Consider the following 18,593-nt stretch of genomic DNA (forward strand, 5'->3'; position numbering starts at 1 on the left):
TATTACTTTTGACAAAGCTCCATTGACACAAAGAACAGTGTGTCTGCTTTAATGACGAGGTGTAGAAACGACCTTCTTCTTTGACATATTTCAGTCTAAACCTGCTCTGGAATTATTGTTATTTTGGACTTTTTTGCCTCGGCTGGAAAGAAAGGAGGCAGGATACATGTAAAGAGAGAATGAAGGGTTTGATTGCCAGCATTGTTTTTTTGCCTGCTGGGGTACCTTTGGAACAATGCATGGAACCGCATAAGCTTTCACTCTTGCAAATCAAAGCAAATTTGCTCAAACTTACTGACAACCCTGACAAAAATGGAACTTGTTTAATAACCAGTCTGCATTTTTCCCCCTAATGTGTTGATTCTCGTTTTATACGGCCGAGGATTGAGATGTGTATAATACCCTGCCTCTCTGGACATTTTCTGTCTAATTTTTTAAACAGATAATTGTGCAGTCTTGGAACAGTTATGAGTTCTTTGAGCGTGTGCTGAAACGGTGACAAGTGTGCAGGTCTTCGCATGTGTTTGTGTGCGGCTTGCATTTTTTTCCCACTAATGCGAGATGTATTTGTGACAGTGTGTGCGTGTATGAAGGGCATCCTCACCGACACTGGAGCTGAGGTCTCCATTCTCTCCGTCGACCCCGTGGTGGTTGGCGTTGCCGTGGTAGCTGCTCATTGCCTCCAGCTTGATCTTCTTGACCTTCATGGCCTCTGCGATGGCTGCGTTGGCAGCTGCTGCCGCCGCTGCTGTCAGGCCTGGAGAGAAGAGGCAGAGGAGACAGTGCGCTTACAGACCGCTACATGTCTGCTGTGGCTGAGCCACTGCACCTGCGAAACCTTTCAAAAAGCCTCCTTGGCAAATAAAAAAATGAAGGAAAAAGAAAACAGAGGGCAGACTTTTGAAATAATAAAACAATGAATAATTTTATACACTATGGGGAATAAGCTCCTGCGAGATCACGACTTTGTTTTTCATCTTCTGACAGGGGATATCTTCACAGCGGGTTATCATGCTGATGAGATGGATCCCCGTGTGTGTGGCAGCATATGATTTTTATGAATGTTTCAGAGACTCTGGCATTCCTCGCCGCTGTGTATTGATGTATTTGTACCTTGATGGAAAAAGATGCAGTCAAGATAACAGCGCATGATGCAAGCACTTTGTGTGTACAGCTTATAATAGTGAATGAGGAATAGTGATGCAGTGTGACACAGCGACGGGGGCGGGCATTAAACATTAAGTAAAGCGGGTTAAAGTGAACAGACATAGGGGCTGAGCTGCGTCCTCTGAATCTTATTGTGGAGGGTACTTCAGTGATACCGTCTAATGCATTCATCAGAGCTAATCGACCTGAATAATACCTCACAGTGCTGCTCGTGTTTCTTACAGCAATACATTGTCGTGCCTCATAATAAGAGGGCTCTTCTCACTGTCAAGGCGAGTCATCGGGCACAATGGAATCCTATAGACAGACCAGCAAGTTTAATAGTTAGAGGGCCATGAGTGAAAATTAACTAAGGAATGAAGAAGGAGGCAATATGTGAACTTTTGTATCATCTCTTATTTCAAAATGTTCTGTGGTCTGCAGAAGTACGAAACTGATGAGGCAACAGGTCAAAAGTGGCAATGAGCTTGGCTCAAATATACTCAAATATTCATACTGGTTTTTTGTACGGAGATGATATGGGTTATTTAGTAGGCTTCTCAAGAGAGAACCAGTCAACCAGTTGTGGTAGATGGCTGCCCCTCTGTGAGCCTTGTTCTGCCTGAGGTTCCTTCCTGTTTTTTCCTTCCCACTGTCACCAAGTGCTGGCTCATAGAGGCTCATCTGATTGTTGGGGTTTCTCTGTATTATTGTAGAGTCTTTACCTTGCAATATACAGCTCTTTCAGAGGTGACTGTTGTTGTGATTTGGCGCTAAATAAATAAACCTGGACTGAATTGAATTGAATTGAACTGAATTTGAATGTATTTGAGAATTTTACATGGATTTACTTGAGGCCAAAGTTAGCTGCTTCGTTAAACTACATGAATACTGACACCACTGAATCCCCTCTGTGATCTCAAAATACATCCCGAAATAGCAAGTTTAGACGTGGTCATCCACTTTAATGAAAATGAACTTGATGTGATTGACATAGTAGGTCTAATATTACAGCCATACATATGCTGAGCACACTGCAGAGATCATAAAGCACTGGTCTGTCATTGTGGTAGTTCCAGGGTTCTGGTGTATTGAACGTGACTGAAATCTTTATTCATGAGGCTGGTCTCAAACAGCAGGGACAGATAGTGCTAAAGCTCCTCTAGGCTTGGCGTGTCTCAGGAGAGTCCCACGACTCTTCTCGCCAGCCCCAGCAACAAAATCAAAGATGCGTGGCGAGAAAAAGATATGTACCTATTACTGGAATCACTCATATCCACAATACGGTATATCACCTGCCCTTTCACTGGGTGCTGCTTGTACTTGATATGCAGGTTTGCCTTACGTTTGACGCAGAACAAAGCGGCGTCTCCGTTTATCATCGCTAAGCTGTCACGTCTCCGTGATGGGACTCAAAGCAGCTATTAGCCATGCATTTGAGGGGAGACACAAGTACAAGGAGAGGTAGAAATCAAACACGTGGCTCTAATAGATACATGCCAGCACATGCAAGCGCTAACAGACACACACACACACTGACAAACACGCACACAAGAGCATACCGGCCTGGACACCCTTTCCTCTCATCCCCAGCTGATAGGCAGATGGTGAGAGTCACTCTGAGCCTCTGACATGGAGGTGCATATAATTTAAAGCCTTGTTTGCATCTTAAAATACATCAGTACCATATTGACGTACAGTATACATCATGTCAGCGAGGGCCCTCTCGTTTGCAGTGGGCCCTGGCTGCTGTTCCATATGCATAGGCTGGGCAGGAGGAGGGGGAAAACAGCCATTGCCTCATAAGAAGGTGATACTTCTCCACATAATGAATGTGGCCTCTGCCCAGTCTGAAGGTCAGCCTTCATTTGTGTATAATGGGCAAGAGTCAACTGTTTTCCAAATGAGACGTATGCAGAACAGACTGCCGAGTAAATATTGAAATCACCTCTGGGCTGTTTGTGTGATAAATTCCCCCCACAAATCAGGTGCTGCTAAAAGGAGTGCAGCAATGGAGCTTTCTGATGCTCTCTAACTTGTAGGAATACGGTGGTTTATTGCACTGCAGCCTATCTGTCCTCAACACATATATATATAATATAATTTTTTTCTTTAGTCGACTAAACTGTAGAGCCACTAAAGCAAAACGGAAACGGAAAGTAGGAGGTGATGAGTTTTGATCAAACGTTTAGCGAGAAAATAAAGGCTAGGAAATTGATTCGTACCATTGTGAAACGGATGAAATGATCACTTTTCCATTTTTCATTTATCATTCGCCCGCAACATCCACCCCTGTCTTTGACTAAGTGACACACTCCATAAATCGAAATCTTTGTTCTGATAATTGCTTCATTTCGCCGGATCAATTGTCATATCCACACAACGCACACCTCAATACAGCGCGTGTAATAAGGAAGCCAGGGAGATGTTGGCGCCCAACAACAAGTCTATTAAGCCACTAGAAGTCTAAACGTCAACAGGACCAATCCCACTCGGTGCTAATCTGCATTCATTACTATGCAAACAAAACAATCCAGCCTCATATAGTCCTTCAAAGTCACCTTTAGATTCAGACACTTTTCTCGTATAGACGCGCCGGCGAGTCCGAATCCTCCAGAGCACAAAACTAACAGCGCATCACGGTCGCATGTTGAGAGTCACACCAGCAAGGAAACAGAAAGGGGGGAACATTTCAACAAATAGAGAATAGCATGGTACTGTCACATGGGGAGCACAAAACAGCAAATAACAGAGACAAGGTCTGATGGTAGCCCTTGGAGCAGCTGTCATATTAAATAATAATGAAGGATCTATTAATATGCAAAGGAAGCAGCAGCCGACTGGCTTAACGCTGTCATGCCTCTGCATATTGTCAGGATCTTCATCATTAATTAACATGCTAGCTGCCCCATACCTGCGCCAATGTCAGAACATTCTTACAACAAACACCCCAATGCCTGTGCCCTCCGCAACTAACTCTTATAATTAAATTAAAATCAGATTAACTTCACATCAGTACACAAAAGACCGACTTTTACGACTTTCTCTTGCAGTGATTGCAACTCCCCCCCCCCCCCCTCTCAAAAAAAAAAAAAAACCCAAACAAAAAACAAGAGCTTATCTGCTGTGTTTCTGTTCTCCTCTCTGTTAGGGACTGCACCATGGGCAACAATGAAAACACCGGTTATTTATCGGGCAAGCAGGATAAATAGGGAAGAGACACTCCATGTCAATGAGCATGGCCGCCTAATTTTATGCATGGACTGGTGGCAGCACAGCAATGACAAACTGGGGATGGGAACAACGCGACTCTTAGGTACACTAAACCACTTGAACTGTGCTATCCACATCATGACAAATTTAGTATCAATTACAGAGCGTGCTAACCTTATGACAAGCGGCGGACTCAAAGAGGAGGGGCAGAGGCACAAAGAACTGACACTAAATTACCTGGCGCATACTGGATCTATTTTAAAGCAGCTTGAAGTGGCGATGGATTAGATGATCCACTCTGCAGCAGGGGATGACGTGCTAATTGTACACTGAAAGAGGATAAATATTACTGTATGTTTCCACTTACAGCACTCGTGAGAAGAAGAAGCAACTCTCTGTGTCGCTCTTAAAGCGAGGCAATGCCAGGAGGCATTAGGAAATATTGTTGTTGGGGTTTTTTTTTTATCAGCAAAGTACAGGATGCACCTCGGTAAGATGTAGGTGACATTCATTTCTCTAATGGTAAATGCAGTACTCTTGCGTTATTCAAAAGATTGAAGCCATATCCAGGACATAAATGAATTATATTGAAGCTGCTGCTTAAGTAGTGGCCAGAGTGTGAGTGGAGGCCACCTCTCCACTTTAAAGGAGATGTCATCTCAGTGTGGTGTCAGTCCACAGCAAATAATCCGATTTGGGGGCCAATCTGCCTGTAATGCATCAGCAACTGGAAAGGCTCCAGCGTAAACCCCTGCCCCACACCCCCTTCCTCGGGGCATGAAGTATGCACACGTTCAGGCACTCACACAGACACACGTGTGCCTTCACACATGTCCTTAAGTGTAAAACTAAGCACTAACTCAGCACATTAAAACGTCTATTTCTAAATGGAACTGGTGTATGTTAACAATGTGTCTCACATCCACTCTCTGGTCCTGATGAGTGAAGACGACATTTGTTCTCATGCACTTCTCACATGTGACCGATACAGCCACCGAACTTAAATCTATGACCTTAAGTCTGACGCTTCAAAAGAGCTGCGCCAAAAAAAAAAGAAGGAAAAAAAGAAATAAAATAAAAGGGAAAACTGTAAAACGGTTAAGTAAGTGCCTGTCATGCTGCTCTTTAAAGCTGGGAGATGAGATAATTGAACAACTTCCTGCTTCGATCTCAAGATGAAACTTTTTTGCCAGTTTGAGCAATAGTTAACCACTATTACCATATTTGTTAATGCTGCTTATCTCCTTGGAACATCAGCAGAGGGATGACATGTTACTGTGAACCAAACACTGTGCGCTCTTCATCCGCAGCCCAAATGAAAAAGGGCGCAGCTATTTTGTGGGCGGCTCGAAGAATTGGTGAAGCCTCGGGAAGAGCTGTCGGCCCGTATTCTGTCTTTCTGTGCAGGCGCTAACTCATCTGAAAAATGAACTAATGTGACATGACACGATGGTGTAACTATTTAAGACAGTCTCTCAATGTCGTTTTTTATCATCAATCAGAACATTTGGACATGACAGGGAGATCAATTAGTCGCCTACTTAGATGCTAACTTATGTGTGGTCAATTATACTTAATTACTAATCTGTCAAAGTCTGTAACTTCCTTGACGTTTAATGCTTAATACTATCATCAAAACAATAAATGGTTTAATTACGACACAGAAACTGGTGCAAAAAGTTCCATCTCGCCACAGTTAGGAAGCTTAAGGCAGTTATGAGAAGACCAAAAAAAAGAAAACCTCAATTACTTTATCGCTGCCCCCTGAATACCCTGACTAAATGTCAAGATCATAGAGTCCCTCTGGGCTTAAAGGGGATGATATCAAAAGGCGTTTCTGTTGCTTTATGTTCCACTAAATAACATGGGTCTTTCTCATCATTGTCCCTCTCTGTGTTCACTTCAGCCTTTAAGTTTGCCTTCTATACTGCTGCGCAGATAGCCAGTGACCTCATCCTGTTCCCACAGTTCAAAGCACTGGCCTGCACTGAACCGGCACCCGCGTTTAGTAGTGAATTTCAAAGTGGGTGGCTCTTAAACGAATACGAAAACAAACAGAATTAAAATGTGTTCAGTGGGATCATTAAAAGTGTTCAAGTTCACTATGGAAAATCTGCTGCGGTGCTTTATCTCTTTGCAAAAGTGCAAAAAAAAAAAGAATAGTCGGTTAAATAGAATGCACAAAGCTCCTTTCGACAGCGTAATATCATTAAAGACGTATCACTAAGGAGAGCAGAATATGCAAAGCAGAGCACTTACAGCCACCAACATCAAAGCAGTCACAATGAAGCCAGCCACAAATAGAACAAAAGCATTAGTTGCAATAAGACTTGGCCCGGGGGTAAGTTAGGGCACAAACGGTTGTTGTTGATTCTTGTGGCGATAAGCTTGCTTTAGCATCACCACTGCCTATGTACATATACCAGTGGAGTGGATTTAATCGCACTAATTAGAATGCACTCAAGGCAAAATGCAACATCTACTGGAATAATCTGAGAGAAAAGATCTCCACTCCAATCTATTCTCCTCCTCTTTGTTTCCGGCGAGGGGGGGAGGGGGGGGTGGACAGCAGAGGATCTGTTTTTGGTAAACGAGTGAGCGGCTGGTGTCTGGTGGTTGGATGCATGTGTCACTTTGGACTGGTTGCCATTTCGAGGACAAGCTGCGGGGAGGCCACTCGTGGGGAGGCTGAGCGTGCATGTGCATGCGTGCGCTTGTGTGTGTGGAAGAGACCTAGACAGAGTGAATCAGAGCCTTAGCAACAGTGACAGAGAGATACAGACCAAACCATACCTGTGGGCGGGATCATGCCGGGGGACATGAGGCCGGGGACTGAGTGGGGCATGATGTGGGGGTTCTCCGGTGATGTCACACTCTGGGTTCTCTTCGGAGGCCGGCCGGGTCTGGAGCTGAAACACCGGGCAGAAAGAGGGAAGAAGTCGGGTGAGAAATGAGGAGGAGGGGCCGTGTGGGTAGTGCTGGTCTGGTGCTTTGTGGTGGTGGCGGTGGTGGGGGAGTGTTAACATTTGGAGCACTCCAGAATGCAATTCCATTCCAAAGAGCTAACATGTACTGTAAATAAATTTCTTTTCAAGGACAGTTGCTTTCTGCAGCTCAACATAATAGACTTCCATAACTAATTAGATTACACGGTGAATTCATTTCCTTTATTGAAGATCAACCACTTTTTGATGCATAATTCATAACCCGTACCTCGTTACCTGTTCCTCCGTATTAATATCCCCACACTATTTGAATTGCCTCGTTTGCATATGCTAAAATCCAGCGCGCGGCCCTCGGCCTGGAAATTACATGTTAACTTGTTATAATTATTGCAGTCAGGCCACTATTGATTTATGAGACTTTTAAAAACCAAATATGTGTAGTTCTGGTAATGAATGATATTTTAAGGTTCTTCAGGAAATTAAAAGGCAATGGCTGCCTTAGGAAATGTTCTGCTTGCTTGATTTAATGCGTGCCTTAGCTGGAAGGTGGTGTGACAGAGTGATTCAGACCTGTTGGACGGTTCTGATGGGGGAGTTTTATTACACCAAACGAGGGGCACAGATCCAGCCGTGATAAATGACTGTGCCACCTTACTGTGGAGGAGAAAAGGCCTTCAAAGCAGATACACCCCTGACTTTCCACACATCTTACTCATTCACTTATTAATACAGCTTCGAGTTTCAATCAATACCTACTTTGCTGGCTTATAGTTACAAAGAAAAGCCTACAGGCTGAAAAAAACAACAACACAATGAGCATGTAATGGGCCGAGATTCTATAGAGGTATATTCTTTATGAACAAGGGGCTGGATGTCTCAGCTGAAGATGAATTATGGTGACGTGACACAGGTGACATATTGGCCTCATACATTATTTCACATACAATAGTCCATTTCAAGCTTTACCGGGATACCGAGCGCTCTCTATCAAGAAGTGAGTTTGACTCGTTTTTAAAACACCAAAAGGTTTCCAGAGTGTTCTGAAACTACAGGAGAAAAGCTGGATGGATAGTGATATGTATATATCAGTTTTATATACATATATTTTTTTTTCTTTTGAGGTACGAGACATTTCTTTGTTCATTCATCTCCTGCAGGTAAAGTTAGTTCACACTTAAACAGTCATAATTAATATGAAGACTGAATTACACCATTTTTTTTAAAAAGAAAAAAAAAGGTGTTTGCAAGAACAATCTAGATTCAATCAATGTAACAATAATGTCTTTCTCTAGACTTTATCAAGCACTAGGCTGTTTGTGTTACAGTACATTTCACTGTATTTCCCAAAGGCGGTATCTGTAGAATGACGCAGTGTGTTTTAGTTCAGACGCCAGTCGAAATTTATTCAGCCATATCTTGCGAGGTTTATTTACCTCACTCCTGCTAATAGAGTGCACTCACTCTATCTGTCTGAATGTGCTGACTCTCTCATATAGTGGCGCTGGAGGTTTTAGGACTAAAAGCAGACCTTCACCCAACTGTGTCCCTTTGGAGGGGAAGTACGAGAGTGATAGAAAGAAGTAACAAGAGGGAGAGCGAGCGGCAGAAAGCGAGAGGAGGGAAAGGGAGAAAAGAGGGAGGTGGAAAGAGAAACGAGTGCCCGCTCAACCTAGGAACGTCTGGAAACGTAATTCCTATTTCTATAGAAGAACCTCTTTGATCTTATGAGAGGGAGAGATCGCAGACAGTTTTGCTGTCATCACTTTCACTTGTACTCTGGCTGAATTATTTATGAAAGACCTCAATAGAGGGTATGTGATGGGTAAAAGGCTTTTTACTAACAATACTAAAAGCAAAAGGACCCTCAAATGGACAAAAAAATGTCACATCAACCTTAGATCATGTCAAAGGATGTGAACTCGGGTACAAAGGCCCAGTTAAGTAAAGGTAATGTTTGGATAGGCTGCGAGAGATTCTGTCCCGTGTGTTTAAAGGGATAGCATTTCATCTACAGCCTGCACACAAATAACACCAGCGAGCCATGAAAGCAATACACCAGCTGAAAATGGAGCTTTGAACTGAGGAACCTCCGAGCAACAGGAAAGCCTCTCAGAAAATTAATGCTACTGTCTCCTTTCCTTATGGCTTAGTAGACGTCTACATTTGCAGAAATGGCAAACACTTTATTAAAGAGGGGGTGAAGTGGCTCCTCTGCTCAACGTTTCCAAAGACTGCACGTGTATAATGTTCCCGAACGATTTGCGCCACATTTTCCCAGGCATACGGATCTGTGATGGTCAGAACCATCCAGGCTAATAAGCCGGGTCCAGGGAGGAACTCAACCTGGCCTCAAACAAAAGAGCCAGGCTATTTATCAAGCAGCAGATGCTGATTCCCTAAATAGCCTGGCACAGAAACAGCTCCAAACTAGGCCATTATTGCAGAAAAAAAGATAGCACAACTGGATTTATGATTGGAATTTGTGTACCTTTGCTACATTTCTTATCCGCTGTTGTCTTTTCTAATCTTTTATTTTTAAATTTTCTCTCTCTCTCTCTGCTTAAAAAAATCGAAACGTTTCAGGAAATAAGAGCCTCTGAGTTCCAAATTGGGGCTTGTTTGGACAACTTTATTTCTGTTCTAGAGGTCAATCATGAAAGAATTTTATTTCATGCTTTATTTATATTTATGGTTAAGATATTCAGACCCCCTTATATCTCTCTGGCTTCAATTAAGGAAGCAAAATAGGCCCCACCAGCTTTGGGCTGGGGCCACAAATATGTTACACATCTATTCTCTCCCTTTTTCTTGTTTTGCTGCTATGGTGAAAAGAAAATACTGGTGAACTTTCCCTGAACCAGACTTCCTTTAATGGCCCGGCCGTGTGTTGACCCAGCAGAGTCGGCTGGAACCTGATACTATCCAACACACTACGCTGCGCAGGCAATCAGATTACACGGGGCCCAACAATACACTCCACACGAGTCCAATTTCAGCACTACAATGCAATAAAAGCACAATAATTAAATTCACGTTCTCACCCCGTTTACAGGAAGCCAACACGAGGTGATAGGTATAATAAGAGGCATAATATCGAATGAGATATCAGGATGCTTTTTGATCTCACGGCAAAAATCTGACATCTCGCCATCAGTCTCGTTTCTGACAACGGAAGCAGTGACTGAGATCTTATTACCCAGAACGCTGTTAATGCAGTGATTACGATCTGTTATAAATCAATTGAAACCACAAATGTAATGTTTAGCCCAAGTGAGCACACTCCCTTAGTGGATTCAGTTACACACAGAAGTCATCCGCTCCTCCCATCTTCGGATATCTTTAGGAATTCAACCTGATTATGTCAATAGTGGCTCGAGTTTGCAGAGAAAGAGCATAATATTATTTCCTGGTGGTTATGATTGAGCCATTAACCTTTTATCGCAGTCTTTTGTTTGACGTTTCTAAAAGCTAAGGATGAAGATATTTATTCCATTTCCGCCCGGTTGGCCAAAACAAGCGAGTGAATCATTCGTCTGGGGCTTGTGTAAACAAAAGGCCTCTCCAGGTCTCTGCCAATCAGGTCTTATAAAATATTAACCCAATGTCATTGCCCTTTTAAAATCTCTCACCTAGAATTCCCTAATTGTTCCTTTTCTTTATCTCTCCAGTGCAGAGAGTAAATAAATTAACAAAATAGCTTTTATCGCCCTGAGTAACCTTTTAACTGAAGGATTATCTGGGGTTTATTTTTCATTTCTCTCACAGCGATAGCAGAGCATGCCCCATTGATTGGTTTGCTGGGGTGGTGACCAGCCATGAAAACAAGGTCTTATTGATAAAACAAAGCAGTTTCTTACCTTTTAAGTGCCAGGTCAGGCAGAAATTCAGACGCCCTGAACCCATCAGGGGCCTGAATATGCTGAGTGCATTGGTTTTTTTGGAGGTTTGTTTTTTTTTTTTAATTCAGTTCATCAAATGGTTTAAAAATATGCGCACAACTCCCCTGAGAGGTTAACTATGTTTTTAAAAAAAGATAGGAATAACATGTCTGTGCTGTCTTACTGCCAATTTAAAATCCCCACAGGTCAGATAACATTGTTGTCTGGGAAAAAAATAGTGCGATGCTTAACTTTAATTTGAGAAATGAGTTGTGTTAAAAAAAACTTGGTCTGCTGGACAAGAGAAGTGTAATGCTAGCAAACGCAGAAGGAACAGGAAGTTGTGCTCTTTAATTTTACATTTGTTTGTTGATTAAACTTTAAGAGTAATAAAGAATTTTACATTTGCTCATCGAAATCACTGTTTGAGCAAAAGTGTCGACCGCTCTCTCAAACCGAGTATCTCTGGGTGAATAAGCAGCGTAGCATTTCTCGAGATTTTCTCAAAATCTACAATCAAATTAGCTGAGAATCGAGCGTGCGTGTATCAAAGAAAGCGTAGCAACTTGACAAAATGAAAACCAGCGAGAATGACAGGGCTATATGTTGCTTTCAACAAAACGGGGAAAAAGAAGAAAAAAAAAAAAGATGATTTATATTTCCTGCTGACCTTGGCAGTCTATTCGTTGTGATGATCATAATCTCAGAGTCACCGTGTGATACATGGGAATGCATTCGCTCATCCATCTTTTTCATGCATCCATCTATCCTTACCCTCATCTTGTATCTGTATTTGCATTGAACCTATTCTTGGATTATCTCAATCAGCTTCCCCCTTGCACCTGTCAAACAACGCCTCGCACAGGTAGCCACACGGCACTTATCTGATCTAGATAGCTGGATTACAGCGAATTTGAGTGCGAGCAGAGAGAAGAGGAAAGAGAAAAAAAAAGGAAAGAAAAACAGACTTTTATTTATTAGGGTTAGGAACAGCTGCATCCGCCTGCAAACTGTTAACCTTTGTTACGGAACAATATATCACAGATCAAATGGTGTGAAATCAAAGGCGGGAGAGAGTTAGCATCAATCCCACTAAAACCCCTTTTAAAGTGCTGTCTGTGCTCTGATCCCTGTGTGGACTAATGTGCGGGGTTGAGATCAGTGGTAGTTGGGAGAGTGGGTGCCTTCCTGATGCCTTTGTCTGGGCTCAGGCCTGATTAGGACCACGCTGGGTGAGACGATCGCAGAGTCTGACGGTACGGGGGAACTCGGAGCCGGTTTTGCTCCTTCCGCTGTCCTCGAGCCCGTGCAATGAAACAAGCAGACTTTGAGAGAAGACCGATGTTACAGCAGCTATAAAGAGCTTAGTCCTGTAATCGCTCTCTATTAGAGCCGTTTGAAGCCTTTCGGTTGTGAAACCGAATCTAAAAAAGATCTGAAATGCGATAAACTGCTGATTATTCCCATGCATCATTAATGTTAAAAGCTGATTTCATAATTGTACGTCCCATAACTACAGAGTCTAAGATTGCTTAGCACCACATGAACAGACTCTGATAATGAGTAAGCAGACTTCCTACATCACGGGAACTGATGAGGAAAGCCTAATTGGTTGACTTTTCCATGCCTAATGGATGATTCTCTTAATTAAAAAGATACTGTACCAAATGTTAGAAATCAGATAGCGCTTAAAGTAAATGCAGTTAATCAAATGTATGAGAATGAGCAGTTCCAGGAAAGCCTAAATGAGATTGGTAGATATGATTTGGCTCCAATATTTATTAATTGCAAGTGCCTTTGGTTAGCAAAACAGAACAGGTCTTATCTTCAAACTGCTAGGAAATTTCATCTAACCACTCTCACTGATCTCTCTTTTTCATGAACTGCGATGCATATGAAACAAGTCTTCAAAACAAGGCTTTTAAAACTTACCCAGTCAGGGTGCCTTTGAGGATATTTAATTAAAATCTAATCCTGCATTCATTAAGGCTCACATAAATTAAGCTGTCATTCATAAGATTTATGGATTCTCATTTGCATATTGCATACAATTCATCAATTACTCAAGTATGAAAGGAGCGCATTTCCCTTGGAGCTGCCTGCTAGCCTGCCAACATTTGAAATGAGAGAAAGAGCACGACTGTCAGGCATTCACTGCAAACTTTTCCCCACAATGTCTGTGCACTGATTAATCTCATTTTCTAGGCATCCCTTACAAGATTGTACACAGTCCAGCTGCACTTTTCAATTATTTCTCCTGTCCTCTCAACTAACTTTGAAAGCAGGATGGGCTAAATGTGGACTGGAGGCTACTTTGGTCTTTATGTATATAACATGTCTTTTTGCCATGGTAATCATAAATTAGAGAGAGGGGTTTTAAAGATCCTAATGGAAAGGAAATGTAGTAATTTTATTGCAAATCCCATCAGGCAAATATTCTGCATGCTATAATAGCATATTTCCTGTCACATTTAGAGAAGAATACATCCAGCAGGCATTCTGACAGAGGGAGAAAGCTCAAGAAAAAACAAAAAAAGATAGAGGGGGAGGGTGGACCAATGAGAAAGAGAGTTGCAGTGAGAAAACAAAAGGGGGGGGGGGGGGGGGGGATCTTAGTGCTAAACACATAAAAACTCCCTTTTTGGACATGAGGCTATGGGAAACGCAGTATGGAGTAAGTGCTTAAACCAAGCGGAGCGTGAACGCATCTAAGATAAAAGGTCAGGCAAACACAAACAGGCCACTCGCGAGGACGAATGGAATTAATTGACTCATTAATATGCATGGCTAATAAAGCTCAAAATCCTAAAACAAAAATCATTGTCAACCATTCCCTTTTAATGGCTCTTATTTTCAGCTTGAGAAGAGCTAGTCTACAGGGTGTATCAATCTTAGGAGGGGTGGAGTTCCTCCACCAAACAGGCTTGGGGTAACCTCGGTGTTGTATGCTCATGTCCTCCCCAGCAGACAAAGGCAGAGTTGTTCTGGTGGAGGGATTAATTGAGAATTAATCCCAGTTTCTGGCAGTGGAACAGACCAGCAGTTAGAAGTGAAAGTCATCCTGAAGGGTAGTTAATTGGTTCCCCATAGCAAAAGCTTTGGAGAACAGAAATCAAGCTGCATTTTCATTAATCCTCCCCATTGTTTTGTGAAATTGTTGTGGAGAGTGACTTCAGATAGAGTCAATAGTTAAGGCTTTTAATTTGCTTTTAATTCTGCCAGTGGGGTGACAATTAACAAACCCCAAAGAACAATAGCTGTGAAAATTATGCGTTCGATTGACTCTAAATGACTCTGAAATCAAAAACCGATAAGCAATTAATATACTGTACTCTACAAATGGTAAGCACCTCCAACATACTTGATGCACTCCATCTAACTCTCTCACTCTATCTCTACATATACATACATATATATATATAGGGCTTTTAAGCTTTGGGAATAGGACCGTCGGATTGTCGGATGTGATTAATTACGGGTCCAAATGGACACAATAGACAGAAAGGGTGATGTAATCATAACACGAGGAGACACGGTGGCTAACGGCAGAGATGGAGGAGGAAAAAAGGCGCAGAGAAAACGAGAGACGGAGCACAAGAGACAGCGGCGGCTCACAAACACATTCCACGTTCAAGCTAAACAGGAAGACCGTGGTGATTAGCATTAATTGCACTGAGGATTGGAATCCTGTGTGAAACATTAAACAAAAATTATCTACTGTTTATTCTGTTTTTTTCCCCTCATTTTTTTTTCAATAATTAATGAAAAGTAAATACTTTGGAGGAGTCCAAAAATGATCTGGGGAGGAAATGAAATGTTTACATAATCAGGAAAAATGTTCCTGTACTCTTTTTCCTCTGTGTGCCCGCGTGCGTGTGTGTGTGTGTGTGTGTGCACACATGGAAAGGTTAGGGCTCAGGCCTGGTTCTCACTGTTCCTCAGTGTTTCTCCATTAGAAGTAACAGTGTCTGTTCCCCTGAGTGCCGACTGCTGGGAGAGTGTTTGCATATTTAGATACAAGCAGCCCTGTTTATGCAGCCCCACTCTTGGCTGCTCAAGTTCACTCCAACGCAGGTCCTGATCAATTTGGCCAGCTGTGCTTTAAATGCTGTTTACAGCAATAACATTGTGGCTAACAGAGCACAGCCTAGCCTGCACGCACACACACACGCACACACATTCTTACCAGTGAGAGACAGACAGACAGAGGGAGAGAGAGAGAGAGAGAAGCAACTTCAGAGCGAACCCCCAGCCTGCACATCCCCAGACGAGCATTTGTACTGAGTTAAAGACGAATCAAAGCCTGACTCCTCTGCAAGACACGGAAGAATTGGATTCCGTCTGTATACATCTCTGTGATCCTTCCGGAAGAATCACTGACTGCGAGCGAAGAGAGAGGAAATAACAAGAACTCAAACCCGGAGTCCCAACCTGACGTGTGGGCCAAGCTGAAGGTGGCACGTTCCAAGTTACAGGCGTCGTTTCTGACGAGTGATTGGCACGGAGCACAAAATAAAACGTCAGGCTCGCTGAAATTCCCACACACACATGACAACTGCTTTCGACAAGGTGCCGCGCACCTCACAAATAACTCTGTTTGGGCGAGACGCTACATTCCTCGAGACTTTGGGGGTTTCTCTTGAAAGCTAAAACTCCATTTAAGCCTGGCAGGACAGCAAATAGGCCTACTCAGCAAATAGCAGTGAAGCTGCTGCTGCTGCTGCTGCTGCTGCTGCTGCTGCCGGTGTGCTCTCGCTTGATAATATAATTCTTAATGTACAGCTTGACGAGACATAAATCTTACCCGAGAACCACCTCACCTGAATTCTTTTCCCGCTCTCCTTCTCTCCCTCTCTCATGATGAATTGTTTGCTACATCTCGGAGACTAAAACCCTTCAACCTCTTCAAACCCGGGTTTCTAATAACGCGTAGGTGCTGGGGAGAGGTGACAGCATGATGAATATCACAACAGACAGCTCCAATATGGGACAATTTTACCAGATCGATATCTCACTGCAATATCACAGAAAAGGAGCTGATATTAGTCTACACAGTGTATTACAGATGGGGTACATTTCTTCTCTCTGCACTCCCAGTGAACCTGGGCTATATTTCATCCACGTCGGCAATGGTTTACACACTCACAGACGCTCTGGAAACTAATCATAGCGTGGTAGCCACACCAGATGCATCTGCTTAAAATTATCCATATGTGTGACGCGCCTCTAACCCCCTTGTTCAACACGGCGATGGACTTGCAAATAAACTGTGAATCACATTAGAGGATGTTACAGGCCATTATTTCTAGCGAGAACAAATGTTTTGTCACATTCTAATAGAGAGATCACAGGCATCATGTGCGCAGCTTTTTAGAGCAAAGCCGAGGCAAAAGAAAGAGGCTTTGTCACGTTTGAAAAGAAGCACGAGAACCTCGCAATTAGGCGACAAAACTCTAAAGTTTGTTTGCCAATAAGCTGAAATTATTAAAAAAAAAATCTCTTCAACACGTTTTTTTTGTTTTGTTTTTTTCAACTGAAATCAATAAGTCCGAATAAACTATTCCTTTCTAATTAAATGGCGCATACGTGTTTGTAGGCATGTGTGCGATCACAGGTCTGACTTTAATTTGCGCTAAGAGTAAATTATGGTTCGGGGAATTCATCACAGTACAAACATTTGTTGAGCCCTAGATGAATAAATCAATCACAAATGCTCTCTGACAAATTAACTGACACTGTTCTCTTTGTCAAGCTCGCCGCTAAACACCGTGGTCAAGTAACGTGTGCCTGAAGAAATGGAATGAGACACCTTTTACTTCCAAGGGAGACAGATGCATATAGGAGAGAGGGAGAGAGAGGGAGAGAAATGAGAAGGAGACTGAAGGAGGGAGCGCAGACGCTGCTAACGCTTAATATCTTCTCTCTCCAGGGGGCCGGGGCTGAGGGCCCCACTGCTGTCAGCTGCAATAGGACCAGTCTTTTCGTGAGTGCCCAAGGTTCGTTAAGGGCTATTAATGGAACACAGTATCCCTTGTGTAGGGAACTTGTCAGTGTTTCATTAGAGACTGATAAACATATAATACATAAGTGTCAAACACAGTGTGCGCGCAGTGTGACGTGGTGGCGGGAGGCGAAAGGGATTTTGGGATTGGAGTGTTACAGTCATTCCCATGCTCTGCACTGACAATATTTGGGATTTCATAAAGAGGGAGGAGCGCAGTGGACACACCCCGGGACCTGTTGAGCAAACTGTTTGGCTTTACGGAGAGGAAGTCCACAGCCGGCGGTGCCGCTTCGGCAAACACCGAACTGTATTATATTCTTCAATGGTTATCTGAGAAAAGAGGGGCGCCTTTTTGCACGTGCGTAACTGGTGAAGATGAGCTGGCACATCTCTTCTTACTGCTTAGGCCCAAAAGTACAAGCAAAAGAAATACATCGTATTCAATTAAAGTTCTTTTTTTCACCACTACTGAAACAAAGCAGCCCACAGCTGGGACTCTGGGTCTAGTTCACAAAGTCCTTTTGATCATTTTGTGGCAGTAAGAGAGTTTGGAGTCCCATGGAGTACGGGACCAAGCCGATCTTATTATGATAATTGGGATACATCAACTTCAGATAGCACTAATGGAGTGAGATTTCAGTGATCAAGAGTGCGTATTCGACTGTAGAAGCAAGTTCACTTTTTTAGAAGGAGGCATTATGCAACGCTCCGGTTGTGTTCCCAGTGGGCAGCCACTGAAACTTCCAGAGCAACCCAGAGTACGCTTTTAGCTTTGGTGTTGGAAGCAGCGCTTCACTCTGACGTTTGCCACCGAAGACAAGTGTTGCTCCGGTGAAGTTAAATCTATTTCCTCGCGAGTGAGTAATTGGTCACTATGACTATTAATCAGTTAATCTTCTCCTTTTCTTTTTTTTTTTACACCCTCTCTCTTCAACAGAGAAATATCAGAGGTTCAATAATTAAAAACGTGTCAGGTGAAAGTCCAACGCGCTTCCTCACACTGTATGTTCTCACATTCCCTGCTTTGTTCATCTTATTAACCTCCTCTCCGCTCGCCGCGCCTTTAAATGAAATCTTTAGCCCCTTACATGTGAAATTAAAACTGCCCTCCCTTGAGCGCTTTTAATTATTCTTCTTCAGGAGAAACTTCCACTTCTACTTTTTGTCAAGGCGGCCTTCTTCTCCCCCCCCCTTTTTTTTCCACACTCCTACTCACTGCCCAGGTCTGTCATGCTTCACTCCTCCCCTCCAGCCCGTTGCTCTTTCCCATTTTTTTTTCTTCTTTTTCTCTTCTTCTGCAGGTCTGTTTAATTCTCACCTTGCTCTGCCCTTGTCATCAAGCCGTTGAAGCACAAAGCCAGGAGCAAGGGAGTGTTTACTCATTTCCCCACTACATTACCTCTCCTA

At 42.9% G+C, this 18,593-nt stretch overlaps 1 protein-coding gene across 3 annotated transcripts in view; it reads right to left on the reverse strand.

The window, feature by feature from the left end:
- The window catches only part of dachd (dachshund d), a 92,905-nt gene that overhangs the window by 38,939 nt on the left and 35,373 nt on the right, over nt 1–18,593 (reverse strand). For all 3 annotated transcript variants that reach the window (XM_080291171.1, XM_080291172.1, XM_080291170.1), the window contains exons 2-3: nt 7,153–7,268; nt 605–757 (exon numbers count right to left, since the gene is read on the reverse strand). In XM_080291171.1, coding sequence (XP_080147297.1) covers nt 605–757; nt 7,153–7,268 — 269 coding nt within the window. The remainder of the gene's footprint in view (nt 1–604; nt 758–7,152; nt 7,269–18,593) is intronic.

The sequence above is a fragment of the Astatotilapia calliptera genome, chromosome 16 (genome assembly GCF_964374335.1).
Source record: "Astatotilapia calliptera chromosome 16, fAstCal68.1, whole genome shotgun sequence".
Classification (NCBI taxonomy): domain Eukaryota; kingdom Metazoa; phylum Chordata; class Actinopteri; order Cichliformes; family Cichlidae; genus Astatotilapia; species Astatotilapia calliptera.